The sequence below is a fragment of the Amphiprion ocellaris genome, chromosome 3 (assembly GCF_022539595.1).
Source record: "Amphiprion ocellaris isolate individual 3 ecotype Okinawa chromosome 3, ASM2253959v1, whole genome shotgun sequence".
In the NCBI taxonomy this organism is placed as follows: domain Eukaryota; kingdom Metazoa; phylum Chordata; class Actinopteri; family Pomacentridae; genus Amphiprion; species Amphiprion ocellaris.
In genome coordinates this window covers 35,259,108-35,274,387 of record NC_072768.1, presented here as the reverse complement: position 1 = coordinate 35,274,387, position 15,280 = coordinate 35,259,108, and the positions used below count along the sequence as shown (strand labels likewise).

The following is a 15,280-nucleotide window of genomic DNA, read 5'->3' as shown; positions in this document are numbered from 1 at the left end:
TATGACCAAAGTGAGGTACAAAACAACAACTAAGAGATGCAAAATGGACATGAAGCAAAAAACAACAACAAAAAAACAACTAAAATGAGTCACAAAACCACAAGAAGCTGAACAAGCTCAAAGAGATTCAAAAAATCGACACAGAGAGAAGCAGCTGTAACTTTAGAATAACTTTAAACACGTTTTGCGTCTTCTGACTGTTTTTTATTCATAAGAAATAATATTCAAACCGAGAAAATGAGTGGCTTGCTGTCAGCCTGCATGTTTTCCTCCGCTACGTCAGAGGGCGCTGCTGCATCAACACGACGTGCCTACGTCAAGTTTGTTGCCGGAAGTAAATCTCAGCTGTCGAGGAAAAAAGCGTTGAGATTCGGCATGTGGATGTGTTTGGACTCCATGTGGTTCTGCATTCATTCAAATGAGCTGTGAATTTTAAAATAAACTTCTACAAATTCGTGTAGCGATGGGAAAGAAAGGAAAGAAGGAGAAGAAGGTGAAGGGAGCCGAGAAGACGGCGGCCAAGATGGAGAAGAAGGTTTCCAAAAGGTCCAAACGAGAAGAGGTAACTGGAACTGGACTCAGTGTTTAAAGTTACCTGTTAATAATTTTATTTTAGCCATTACACCCTAAGAGCTGTGTAGTTTAGACCATTACAGACTGTTAAAATGTGAATTTTTATCCAGATATTGGTCTGTTTCTAGAGCTTTTGCGTTTCTGCTGCTGGAAAAAACAACTGTCCTGGATGTAACTGTGATCCAGGACAAAAGATAAACTTTAGAGACCCTTTTTTAATCCCACTGTGTTGGTGATTCTCTTCTTATGCTCCTTTTTCTCTCTCCAGGAAGATTTGGAAGCTCTGATTGCAGAGTTTCAGAATCTGGATGCAAAGAAGACTCAAGTTGTGGAGACGACGTGTCCTCCTCCATCACCAAGGTGAAAGACTTTAATATACACAGCATACGCAGGAGACTCAAACTGACCACAAGGAGACATGAAATGACCAAAATACAGCAAAAACCCCCCCAAAAAAACAGCCATAAAGACTTGCAGTACAACTACAGAGACACAGAATGAATACAAAGAGATAAAAAGACATAAAGAGACATAAGACAACTAAAATTATATTTTTATATCACTTTGATATATCATTTTTATATCAATTTGTCATAGATTGACCATAATGAAGCACAAGACTACGAGAAAGAGACACAAACCTTCCATAAACAGATGCAAAATAAATCATAATATGGACATAAAAAGATACAAAATGACCAAAATGAGGCAAAAAAAATGGGTACAATGACAGGCAAAAAGAATATACAGATTCAAAATGACCAAAATGAGATACAGTATGGACAAAAAGAGACATTAGGCGACCAACGTTGCTCGTGAAACGACCAAAATAAGACATGAAATTACCATAGATACAGAGAACAATGGGGAAAAGTCACCTAACAGGACAGGAAGAACAAAAATAATGCAAACCATCTTCAAAAAACACAGTTGAAGACATTTTAAATATTTCTTGTGTCTCTTTCTGTGTGGTCCATTGTTTTTCATATATTTCACTCTTAACTGTTCAACATTTGTTCTTGTCAAATCAAGTAATAATAGATATTGTACCAACAGACTCCACCAAGAGTGTCATGAGTTTTACAAACATGTTTAGGTTCCACAGAATGACCAGCTGCTGTGGGGCTGTTTTGCTCAAAGAAATCTGATTTTGTGAGACAATTCATTTACTAAATGCTGAAATATTTCTGTCTAAACTGATAAATCTTCTCTTCATGCCGTTTAGATTGAGCGCTTCTCTGTCAGCACATCCTGAGAAAGACGAACTCATCCTGTTTGGAGGAGAATTCTTCAATGGAAAGAAGGTAAAAGCACTCTAATAAATACTTCTTTATATTATTGAATATTTAAACTTTATTTAAATGCATTTTCTGAAAATGGAAACTGAATGAGCAGCTTTTAGATTGTTCAGCAAACTGAAGCTTTGTTTACGAACTCAGATGCTGACTTTTGAGAAAAATTTGCAGATTCTTTACATATCATTCTTATCATTTTTCAGTTTTTACTTCTATTTCCTTTGGACAGTGTCACTTTTAATAGTAGATATTGTATTTTCTACTGTCATGTTGTGTGACAGTAGAAACAAGTAAAATGAGTCGCAAAAGAGAGTATTTGTTTCCAAATTTGTTTCCCAATTTTTCCTTGTATTTGTTTTTACTTTTATCCATTTTCTATAGTTATTATGAGACCTTGTGCAGTTTATCATGGCTGCCTGCAGTTTTGAGGTTTAAAACTTTCTTTGTTTTTTTTCAGACGTTTTTGTACAACGATTTGTTTTTCTACAACATCAAGAAGAACAGCTGGGTTAAATCAGATATTCCCAACCCTCCTCCACCACGATGCTCCCACCAGGTACAAAACATCCCAACTCCTAAACCTGTGTAGATATAAAATAGATAGATAGATAGATAGATAGATAGATAGATAGATAGATAGATAGATAGATAGATAGATAGATAGATAGATAGATAGATAGATAGATAGATAGATAGATAGATAGATAGATAGATAGAGTTAATTCTAGTCTTGCGCCTAATTGCGCATGAAGCAAGCGACTGTAATAGAGGGCTTGTTGTTGAGGCACAGATGGCAGGAGCTTCAGCCACAAAAAACACGTAACTGACTTCAACAGAGACTAAAGTCAACAAAAACTATATTTTTAATGTTTTGCAATGAAGATAGATAGATAATTTTTTTTGTCCCATTGGGGAAATTCAAGATATCCAGTAGCTCACGCTTGTTCTATTCAAGAAAATAAGGAAACCAATGTGCAAAAGAACATCCAATTAATGTAAAAATCATACTTGTCGAAGAAATAAGGTGCCTAAATTGCAGGTATTTACTGAATTTCCCTCTGGGGATTAATAAAGTCAGTCTAAGTGTAAAAAAAGGGTATTAAAAAGTCAAAGTGCGGTGTAAAAATAGAAATAATAATAATATTTTTACATTGTATTTATTAATACTCTTTATATACAGATGAGTATTTAATGGTTTGGTTAACAACCAGAGAGGGGCTTTACGATTAGTTAGCAAACCAGCAAGCAACATTTCCAGAAGCTAACTCAAAAAACATCACTTTGTAGCTTAAAACCTGCATGATATTGAGACCTTTTTAAGAGAAAAATGTTGTAATGGGTAATAAAAATAAATAGAATAAAAAAAATTAAGGTGGAAAATTGTTGGTATGTACAATAAAGGTGCAAAGATGCTGGCATTTACAATGAAAACAAGTATTAAAAAGTCTTAAGTCCAGTGTAAAAATAGAGCTAATATTCAGCATATAAAATAATTTCTAATGTTTCAGATCACTCTTGCACAGTTTGATGATCCAGGCGCCAGAAAACTCCACATTGTCCACATTATCTGAGAGTATTTGTCTTAAATTAGCGACTTTAGTTACCTAATGTCACACATATCAGCTGCAAATCCTTGAATGTAAACTCATCAGTGAGTGTGATTCCTGGTTCCAGCCACCAGGGGGCAGAACTGTATAACACATGTCAGGGGGAACTTTGAAACTTATCAGCAGAGTCATCACAGTCTGAAATCTGAGGGCATCAAGCCTCCCTATCTGTGTTTATGCAGCCCTCTTCCTTCCTCCACCTCACCCCTTCCTCCCTCGCTTCCTTCCTCCCCCCAGGCGGTGGTGGTTCCTCAGGGTGGCGGGCAGCTCTGGGTGTTCGGGGGAGAGTTTGGTTCTCCGAACGGGGAGCAGTTCTACCACTACAAGGACCTGTGGGTGCTGCACCTGGCGACCAACACCTGGGAGAACATCAAGTAGGAGCAGAAATATAAAATAGATGGAATAATGACAGATGATAGCTTAAATTTAGCTATAAATGCTATTTTATTACACATAAATGCAGCTGATTAGTTCATTTAAATGTCACAGTATGATTTTTATGCATCGGTGCAGGTTTATGTGTGTTTCTCTTTTATATTTTTAACTTCATAAATAATTTCCAGGGCTCCTGGAGGTCCGTCGGGTCGCAGTGGTCATCGGATGGTCCTCAGCAAGAGGCAGCTGCTGGTGTTTGGAGGTTTCCATGAGAGCACCAGGTACTAAATAACAAGCAGTCTGTGTGTAATAACAGACAAATAAGTTAGAAAGAAAGTGCAGCAATATTTATTCATGTGCTCTTTGTTTAAATTCAGAGTACACTGAAGGATAAAGGCTACTTTTACAACATAGCCGAGTGAGAGAATAAAAGACGCTGGAAATGAACTTAGATAGCAAAAAGACAAAGTTAGTAAAATAATAAAACATTATTTAGGACATTTAATCAGTCAACTACAACAAGAAGAGCAGCTGGAAGCAAAATAAGTTTGTTTATTTTGTTGGGGTTTTTTTTGTTTATTTTGCAGGCACAGCGCACAATTTAAAGTAATTGCACCAGAGTTAGACAAGAAAAGCACTCAGAGAGCTCAGTCCTCTGCCAAGGCTGCTCAGTTGTATCATTTCTGATGGATGAAATCTTGAAAAATGTTGAGGCAGAAGTCCCGGTACGATAGAATGTGGTCATTTAATCTAGATGTACCCACAAACAAAATGACCTTGCGCTGAGCACAGGCGTGTCATACATGTGTATGTTATGTACGGATACCGAATCACGTGACCTAAACATGTAGGGGAATTGATGGGACTCAGAAACACCCCCACAATTTAATCAATTGTTCCTTGTATGATTTCTGACGGATAAGTCCTGATAAGTCCGCAGCGGTGGATTTGTAGTAGGATCGTGATCGTCAGCAGGCAGCTGATGTAGTGTTCACTTGTTGTCATGGTTACAGTGATGATGTGCCGCTATCTGGCAATGATACAGAAATTGTAGAGTGTAGAGCTGTAAGTTTAACCCTGTTACCAGTTTTCAGTGACTTCATGAGAAAATGCTGAATCCATGTTTCCAGAGACAGAAAGCACATGTTCTTAAGGCCGTAAACCTTTTTTCTCAGAACCTTATGCAACCTTTACACAAACATGCTGAGCTCATTAAATGTCACTGCAACGACAAAGACACGTGAACAAATGGATAAGAAAAGAGCTCACAATTCAGCTTGTTTTCACAGAGCTTCAGCCTTCTGGCAGCTATTTGGCAACATAAAAGCATATGTCAGAATGTAACATGGACTGATTTTAAAATAATATTTATTTTTAGAGGACCTTTCAATAAGTGCTTCAAGAGGCAGCAAAATAGAGCCGAAAATTAATCATGAAATCATTACAATTTAGAAAACAGATAAAAGCACATTTTGTAAACAAAGGCAGTGTTAGACGAGGTAAAGGCACTAGAAAGCTCAAGGGAACAAGCTCAGTTTAAATTTCTTTTTTTATGTCTCAGAATCAAACTTTCACAAAATACTACAAAAATGAGACAGAATGACAAATGCGAGAAACAAAATGACAAAAAATGAGACAAACGACACAAAAGGAAACAAAAAAGAGACAAAAAATTTACAAAGCGACAAAAAACGGAGAAATGACAAAAACGAGACAAAAAATGATGAAAGTGTGAAACAAAATGGCAAAAAGGATACACAAAACAACGAATAAAGCAAAACACGAAATGACAACAATAAAAGAGCAAACACAGATGAGACGAAAAGGAAACACAACACCACACAAGCGAGAAACAAAACGACAAAAACATGAGACAAACAACAAAAGACAAAAAACCACAAAAACAAGACAAAATATTACAAAAATGAGAGAGAAAATAATGAAAGAACAATGAACAATCTAGTGTTTTACTTTATGATCAAAACAACTTGTCATGGCCTAGAAATTATTTTAAATTTATAGTTTTACAAATCTACAATCTGCAGTTAATGTCTTCTCTGTAATTTTTCCACTTTACAAAGTCGGGCCAGATTGGACCTTCTGGAGGGCTGGTTTTGGCCCGTGGGCCACATGTTTGACACGCCTGGTCTATAATCTCCGTTTCCTGTTTCTCCGTCCTCTACCTCTGCAGGGATTTCATCTACTACAATGACGTCTACTCTTTCTCCCTGGACACCTTCACCTGGTCTCGTCTTGCCCCGTCAGGCTCCGCCCCCTCGCCACGCTCCGCCTGTCAGATGACCTCCACGCCGGACGGCAGCGGAGTCGTCATCTACGGAGGATACTCTAAAGTGGTGCGTCTCGGCGTCCACTAAATCGATGTTTCTGTTTGTAACGTGGTCCGACTAAACTGTGTGACGTTTGTCCAGAGAGTCAAGAAAGACGTCGAGAAGGGAACCATCCACTCCGACATGTTTCTGCTGAAGAGAGACGGAAAAGACGGACAAGGTACGAAAAATGTCAGAACAGTAGAAATCTTGTAGCTGCTGTCCTTGTTGGTGTTTTACAGTCATGAACAAAAGTTTGCGGAAACCTGTAAAGACCATGTAGGTCAACCATCTTGAGTTCTGGTTCTTTCATGGATTTATTATGAATCTTCTGGAGATCTTTCGGTGATGCAGAAAGTTTTGTTTATCGAATTTTCTTTGTGGCATCGCCTCTTAAATTCTCGCAAGTGATTACAGTTGACTACAGCTGGTGACTCCTCTAAGCCAATTTATATAGGGCCCGTCTGACACTCAAAAATGAGCTTTTTGGCCAAAATGACCAGAAATCTCTTTGGAGGAGAGAACGTGAGGCCTTTAACACCAAGAACATTAAACCTACCACCAGGCATGGTGGTGGCAGTATCATGCTTTGGGGCTGTTTTTGTGCCAGAAGTAAGATTACCTAAACATTCTTCATAAAAACCTAAAATCATCAGCCAGAAGGTTGGGTCTTGAATGCATTGAGTGTTCCAACAAGACAATGAGATTTTTCTATCACTTTTCCACGTTTTTTTTCTCCTAACTAGATCCTTGCGTGTGTTATTGTGTATTGCAGACGTAGGAAAGAGACACAAAATGAAGATAATTTGTTATAGATTCACTAAAATCAAGCAAAAAACTACCAAAAAGAGACACAAACCTGCCTTATACAGATGCAATATGGCTAAAATTAGACATAATATTGACATAAAGAGATGCAAGATGACCAAAATAAGACAAAAAAGACTACAAAGAGAGACAAAATAGACATAGAGATACAATATGGACCAAATGAGACATTAGATGACCAATGTTGCTCATGAAATGACCAAAATAAGACACAAAATGGCCATAGATACAGAGAACAATGGGGAAAAGTTACCAAACAGGACCGAAGGAACAAAAATACTGCAAATCATTTTCAAAATACACAGTTGGAGACATTTTAAATAGTTTTTCTTGTCTCATTCTGTGTTTGCCATTGTTTTCATGTATTTCACTCTTAACTGTTCAACATTTGTTCTTGTCATTTTTTGAGAAATAACGGAATCAAGTAATAATAGATAATGTACCAACAGACTCCACCAAGAGTGTCATGAGTTTTACAGAATGACCAGAAATAATGTTTGGAAGAGGGGGTGAGGCCTTTAACCCCAAGAACATCATACCTACAGTCAAGCATGGTGGTGGCAGTATTATGCTCTGGGGCTGTTTTGATTATCCCCACATTCTTCAGAAAAACCTACAGTCATCATTCAGAAGGTTGGATCTTGGACACAGTTGGGTGTTCCAACAAGACAATGACCCCAAACACATCATAAGTGGTAAAGAAATGGTTTAATTAGGCCAGAATGAAGGTTTTAGACTGGTCTCAACAAAGTCCCGACTGTGATGAAGAAACAAGTTGATGTCAGAAAGTCAACAAATTAGATAAACTGCGCCTGTTCTGTCAACAGGAGTTAAAGATACAACCAGAAGCTTGTATTTGGCAAACAAAAGCACCTAGTCTGGGTGAAAATGTCCAAATATTGACATTGCTGTATGTATATTTGATCCAGCAGATTTTGTCATATTTCCAAGAGACTTGAAGTAAATTTGTAAAAGAACCAAAATGTATGATGGTTCTTTGTGACAGACTCATATGTTTCAATGAGACCAACACAGAAAATTCAGAGTTATAGGAGTCATTGGAAACTCAACACTGCCATGAAAAACATGGTCTTTACAAGTTTATGTCAACTTGTGTTCATGGCTGTACCTGATTCGTCTTTGGGTCTTTGTCCTGCAGAGAAGTGGTCGTGGTCCAGACTAAGCCCCTCTGGTAATAAGCCGCCTCCTCGCTCTGGTTTCTCGCTGGCCGTTTGTCCAGCGGGTCGGGCGGTTCTGTTCGGTGGGGTTTGTGATGAGGAAGAAGAGGAGACACTAGAGGGCGACTTCTACAACGACATCTACCTGTATGATACGGTGAAGAAGCGCTGGTACCCCGGCCTGCTCAGGGTGAGTTCATCTCTTAAAGGATAAACGTGGTGGATTTCCTTTTAGTTCAGCTGCATGTTTAGTGTGTGTTCATGCTACAGAGGTCGTAGTAAACTAGATATCCGGCCCAAACAGTGACTTTTTACTGCTTGTAACAACTTTTATTTAGTGTACGGAGAGTTGAGCTTTCAGTCTAGATGGTGTTTCATTGCCAAGTAGAAGAAATTATAAGCAAGACTTGGTGCAAAGCATTAGACACCGACAAATAGAACATTTTTAAAGAATTACAAGATTTTAAGAAGAGAAACTGTTGCAAGTCAATAGACACTAACTGCTGCGTCCTGTATTTCTTTCCGCCTCCGTCCTCAATTTAGCTGCTCTCCAACCTTCAATCAAAGGACTTCACACATGTCAGCAAACTAGCATGCACTGGCAGAAACTATTCCCTGATTTCCAAGTTTATGTTTGTCAAACAGTTGAAATGATTAACGTAATAGTTGTCTTTTTTTGGAAAGCTTTTTCGAAACTCCAAGTACAGTGGTCCCCCGTCTATCGCAGGGTTACGTTCCAGAACCCCCTGCGACAGGCGAAAATCTGCAAAGTAGCGACCATATTTATTTTATTATTTATAAAGTCATGGAAAAAATGATTAGACCGCCCTTGTTTTCTTCAATTTCTTGTTCATTTTAATGCCTGGTACAGCTAAAGGGACATATGTTTGGACAAATATAATGATAACAAGAAAAATAGCTCATAAGAATTTAATTTAAGAGCTGCCTCCAATGACTGGATTTTCCAACAAGACAATTCCCCTGACCACACGGCAAGATCAGTTAAAGTCTGCATGGACAACCAGAACATTGGAACCGTGCCTTGGCCTGCTCAATCACCAGATCTAAATCCAACTAATAAACATGAAGATATTGATATTGATAATTGTTAAAAGGCCTAATCTGGCTGCTCTCTGGGCTCGTTGTTTTGTTTCTGTTTGTCTGTTCAGGGGAACAAGTCGGAGAAGAAGAAACGCCGGAGGGGGAATAAGGGTGCAGCTGAAGGGGAGGAAGCCGGGAAGGAGGAGATCGAGGAGGAGGAACCTCAGGGACCGACGGAGGTCATCAAGGAGATCGTGACGGAGGACGGTACCGTGATGACCATCAAGGAGGTGATCCCTGGAGCTCAGGAGGAGGAAGAGGAGGAGGAGGAGGAGGAAGAAGAGGAAGATGAAGGCAAGATTTCATACAAGACTAGCTGAAAACATGAAAGAAATATCTCGGTTTTCAGATTCAGATGGATTTTTTTTTTTTCCACCAGGTTCGGCGTCGGCTCCTCTGGTGGAGCCCTGCCCGAGGTCCAGCGCCATGGCAACGGTGCGTCAGGGGAAGCTCTACCTGTTCGGCGGGATGTTTGAGGTCGGCGACCGGCAGTTCACCCTGAACGACTTCTACTGTCTGGACCTGCACAAGATGGACAAGTGGGAGGTTCTGGTCGAAATGGACCCCAGTGAGTTTCAGTCCTCACCCTAACTGGTCGAGGCAGATGGCCGCCTTCCCTGAGCCCAGTTCTGTTGGAGCTTTTATTCTCCTTTGCCGATTCTTGTTCTTTTTTTTTCTTTCCTTCCCACCGTTGCTTGTATGGAATCCACAAGCAACTTTGGATTGGTGGGTTTTCTGTTCTCTGTTTATAATTCGTAAGGTCTGTACCTTACTATGTTAAGCTAAGCGCTGTGAGATGACGTATGTTGTGAATCTGCGCTATATTCACTACCGTTCAAAAATTTGGGGTCACTTAGGAATGTCCTTATTTTTGAAAGAAAAGCAGTTTTTTTCAATGGAGATAACATTAAATGAATCAGAAATACAGTCTAGACCAGGACCTGAACTTTCTTAAGAAAAACAAATTCCGTTTCAGCAACATTATGCCTCAGTTCATCATTTACACATTAAAATTACAGATCACAGAGATACAAGGCAAAAAATGACAAACTTTCTGATCAAAACAACTTGTCATGGTCTAGAAATTATTTTAAATTTATAGTTTTACAAATTTACAATCTGTAGTTAATGTTTTCTCTGTAATTTTTACATTTTACAAAGTCGTCCCACAGGCCGGATTGGACCCTCTGGTGGGCCGGTTTTGGCCTGCGGGCCGCATGTTTGACACCCCTGGTCTCGCCATTGCTAAAGTGGTAAATGACTATTCTAGCTGGAAACAGCTGATTTTTAATGGAATATCTCCATAGGGGTACAGAGGAACATTTCCAGCAACCATCACTCCTGTGTTCTAATGCTACATTGTGTTAGCTAATGGTGTTGAAAGGCTCATTGATGATTAGAAAACCCTTGTGCAGTTATGTTAGCACATGAATAAAAGTGTGAGTTTTCATGGAAAACATGAAATTGTCTGGGTGACTCCAAATTTTTGAACAGTAGAGTACATAAAATTGAATTGAATGTAAAAACAGAGCTGAGATCTGATCAGATGGAGCAGATTTGTCGTGTTTGAACGTCCTCTGACTGACGCAGGAATAAAAGAGGCGCAGCGCTGATAGGACAGGAGAGGAAGGTGTGAGTCTTCATTTGGATTTCTGATTGTCTCCACAGAGACGCAGGAGTGGCTGGAAGAGTCTGAGTCAGAGGATGAAGAGGATGAAGAGGAGGAGGAGGCAAAAGGAGCAGAAGGGGAGGAAGACGAGTCTGAAGAGGAAAGCGACGACGAGGAAGGCAGGAGATAAATCAGTATCTTTGATGTCTTGTCTGTCCTTTCATTTTTTATTTTTAGTGCGCAACAAGTGCGGAATCCAGATAGTTCATACATTAAATAGATGTTTATATGTGGGAATCTTCATTAAAACATCATCACCTCCAACACTTTATTCGGTAAATCATAAAAATATAATTTAAACACTACAGTTCTGCCATAAAGTCTAACTTTACAAAGATAAAGCTAAAGCTAATGTGCAATAACTACATATCTCTCTGCAAAAATCCTTCATCACACTGTATACTTACAGTTTATTTTCTTAGAAAATGCACGTTTTACGTTTATGTTCATACTGTTTCTGCTTATGTTTATATTTTTAGGACATATTTTTCTACTCATATTTATTTATATATCTTTTGTACTGTTTATATGTCTAAACTTGAATGGGAGCAACTGTAATGTCAGCAATTTGCTCTTCTGATTCTGATGATACTGTTCAGTTTGGATCATGTTCATTTAGCTACAGTATAAGCTGTGTTTTTACACGACACTAGCTCCTGTTACTCTTTCAGCTGCACATTGTTGTTTTTTGGTCTTTTTTAATATTAATACAGTTTTTTATGGGTATATTGTGTATATTTTTGTTTTCTGTTCTGTGTATTGCTCTGCAGATCTATAATTCTGCTTCTATTTTTGTTTTTGCTCTCAGTTTATTGTTGAATATGCTGTTGTAATATGACAGTTTTATTCACAGGACCAATAAGCTCATGTATTTATGTATTACAATCACATTTTATACCACTGAACAGTAATAATTATCAAGTTTAAAGAATCTTTCATTTATAATCTGAACATTGGAAGCATTAAGAATGTGTTGTACTGAATTGTATTCCATTATAATGTTCTGTACTGTTGATGTGGATAAAAAACTACACTTAGGCTTCATTTAATAATAATAACTGTAATTGTATATAATGGCTCATACAGCAAGTAAAACTGAGGGATTTACATTAATAAAACTTAAAGATTAAAAAAAGACAACAAAGCGCTGTAATAAAAGTAAGAAAGGTCTAGGTCTGATACCAGTGAATTACATTAAATTACATTAAAAGTACATAAACGTGAGCCTGAAAAGATAAAATTAGTTCAAATTTTATTACTCCTGAAGGAAATTCCTGTGCCAGATATTGCTTAGAAACAACAAAATCACATAACATAAGAAATGCAGTGTCTAAAAAAATAGAAAAGCGGTAACAAATAGGTACAATACAGTACTAAAATAGAATAAGAAGCTAAAATAAGGCTAAAAAAACAGTAAAAAGTAATGGAGGCAATTATACTGAGGGAATAAATAATATCACACATAATGAAACTTGCATGTGAAAAAATTGTACCTGAAACATGAGATGAAAATGAAATATTGCAGATGAAAATCAAAAGTTACACATCTTTCATATGAAATATTACACCTGAGCAGTGAAAAATATTTAATATTGCATGTTACATATTGAACCTGGAATTAAATGATACTGAAACTGATAGTAGTAGTATAATAAGTAACACTGCAAATTATATTGATATTATTTAGCTCTAGTGTCTGTTGTTTTAGCTGTTGTTCCTGTAAGAAGTTTTAAACAGTGCAAAAGATAAGTTTAAAATGGTTTTAATCAAACATTAGAATGATTTTTGGAAGCAAACTAGACCTGTGGCTAACAGACACAGCGACCATTTTACCTTTTTTCTTTTAAAATGCACAACATTCCCCTTTTCTTTGTCTGTTTAATGTTGTATCTGCAGATGAAGAAGAACATCCAGCTGTGCAGGACGGGGAGACGGTGACCGACTACCAGCTGCGAACAGAACAGTACTGGACCGGACTGGCTCGGTCCAACATGGGCCCCGACGCCAAGGACAAGAAGGTGGCCAAGGTGGCCCAGGCCATGGCCAAAGTCTTCTATGAAGACCAGTAGACGGATGTCTGAGTGTTTGTGTGTGTGTGTGTGAGAGATTGAGGTTTTTTTTTTTTTAATGGATAAACTTTTTATAAAACATCTGCATTTGAACTTTACCACAAATTTCCAAAAGCTTTCACCATCTTCCAAACGAACTGTGTGTGTCTTGTACATTAAAGTCGGTTTAACGGTTTGTCAGCAGTTTGTTCATTGACGATACTGTAATACATTTGTAATGTTGGGATTTTTTCATCCTGCTGCCAATTTTGAGACCAACACTGACAGATTATCACCTCATAAACCATGTTGGCGAGTCGTGGTTATTCTGGGTTTTCGGTGCTACAAAGGTGGTTTTGCTGAACGGCTAACCTGCTGTTTTCCAAATAGAGATCAGATAAAAGCTCCTTCCACTGACCAATCAGTTCTGTTGGAAAAATATCTTTGGCATTAGATGATCCAGTGTAGCAAAGTAGTCCTAAAAGATCGATGATAAGCCTATTTATGGGTATATATGTGAATTATGTTTTTAGGTTTGCCCTTTACTGCCGTTTAACACCATCAAGCAGCTGAAGATTAAGACTGAAAGTGACTTAAACATCATATTAATGAGACTTAAAGCTAGTTTACTGAACTCATCGTCCACATCATCCATGAAAATAGGTACATTTTTATTACTCAGTTATGTATTGGTAAAGTTTTTGTCCTTTTGTGAGCAGCTTAAAATTAAAACATCTTTAATTTTGTTCTACAATCTCATGATACACAATAATTAAACTGGATCTTGAATCTTGAACAATAAACCTACATCTAAGCACCCATATACACGAAGGATGGTATAGATGAGCATATTAATTACGCTTTCACACAGTTAGCAGCTTTTTCCAGCTTTCATTCCTGCTTTAGCTCCAGCAGCTGTGTTACTTTCAGTCTTTATTATGAGTTCAAAATCTTTTCATTTCTCTAACATTACAGTTTGATCTTTGTTTAGATGTTTGTGATTGATCATCTCCAAGAGGAAACTCTTACTGCTCCAAGTTGGCTTCTCTATAGCTTTGGAGACAAAATTGTGATTCTTATTTCAGCCCCGTTTTAGTATGGATTTTATCTGATTTGGTTCTCATATTTTCTCCTAAAATTCACCAGGAGATATAGGTGAGAAAGGAGGAGATTAACTAGCAACATGAATCAAACCTGAAATTTAAAGAAGATAATTCCCAACTTCGACTCATAGATTCATGTGAGCTGTATATGAGTTTATTTTCTACAAATATAATACAACCAGTTTTGAATTATACTGAGAGGTCTTCCTAACATTTAGTCAACTCTCTCTATATATACATACACATATAGAAATACATATTGTAACTCAACTGAGAAAAATTGGAATCATTAGTCATAGTTGGAAATTATCTCCTTTAAATCCCAAGTATGACTCCTGTTTCTAATTAATCTCCTCCTTAGTAGCTCCTGCTTTGGTGATTGGCTGCTTGGTTGTGGGCGGAGCTTATCAATTAACACACCAGGCTTCAGGTGTGTTCTGGTTTCAGCTTCCAGGAGGGATTTTGGAGGTGAACTACCGTCAGAATGAAAGAAGGAGCAACTTTTCCCTTTAGCAATGAAGCGCTACAGGTTGTTGCTTGTGATTTTTTTGTGTTTTGGACCAACCACCTCTATCACAAGCAAAAAAAGAACTTGAAGAACCGTCTACTGATGCTATCTGAGCTAGCTGCTAATGGGGAGCTGTCAGCTAACTGGAGGTAAACCCACAAAACTCACCACTATCCAGCCTTTTCTTATCAACACACACTTTATTCTAAGGGAATTAATTAGCCCAAGACAAGAGAAGAACTGAAATGAAAGTCATTCTGGTAGCCTCCAGCTAATCGCTAACTTTGGCTGCCATTTTGTGCAGAGCAGGTAGTGTAGAAGTAGGTTTATCAGGTTATTTTATTGAAAACAGATGTGTTAAAAGTAGAAAATGTCAAAAACTGGAGTTGGTTTTAACAAAAAATATTATTCTTAAAGGTCCCATACTGAGCAAAAGGGTTTAAATCTAAGTCTAAGCATCACACTGTGGTTCAAAAACTTACCAGACAGATACTTTATTCATCATCTTTGGTATCCATTAGCTCATACATATTACATTTAAGAGAAATAAGGAAACTAATATACAAAAGAATGTGACATACTCTGCAAATTGTGCAAAAGGTGCAAAAATGTTTTTACAATAAGAGTATTATAATGTCTGAGTCTAAAAAAAATAGAAAAAATAATAT

At 37.7% G+C, this 15,280-nt stretch overlaps 1 protein-coding gene across 1 annotated transcript; it reads left to right on the top strand.

Annotated features, from left to right (window-relative positions):
* Positions 1–338: 338 nt before the first annotated feature.
* On the top strand, positions 339–13,197 carry klhdc4 (kelch domain containing 4). The gene is made up of 13 exons (XM_023270434.3): positions 339–562; positions 842–933; positions 1,799–1,877; positions 2,326–2,424; positions 3,713–3,849; positions 4,039–4,131; positions 6,042–6,204; positions 6,280–6,358; positions 8,165–8,373; positions 9,353–9,578; positions 9,664–9,852; positions 10,953–11,072; positions 12,850–13,197. Exons 1-13 carry the CDS (start codon positions 464–466, stop codon positions 13,020–13,022), a joined length of 1,758 nt encoding a protein of 585 aa, XP_023126202.2. The 5' UTR covers positions 339–463; the 3' UTR covers positions 13,023–13,197.
* The last annotated feature ends 2,083 nt before the right edge of the window (positions 13,198–15,280 follow it).

What these genes read in the sequence shown, in the direction of transcription:
- klhdc4 (XM_023270434.3), top strand. Translation starts at nt 464, where the DNA reads ATGGGAAAGAAAGGAAAGAAGGAGAAGAAGGTGAAGGGAGCCGAGAAG. An exon ending in GGTACCCCGGCCTGCTCAGG is followed by an intron (nt 8,374 to 9,352) that starts GTGAGTTCATCT and finishes TTGTCTGTTCAG; the next exon opens with GGGAACAAGTCGGAGAAGAA. An exon ending in TCTGGTCGAAATGGACCCCA is followed by an intron (nt 9,853 to 10,952) that starts GTGAGTTTCAGT and finishes TTGTCTCCACAG; the next exon opens with AGACGCAGGAGTGGCTGGAA.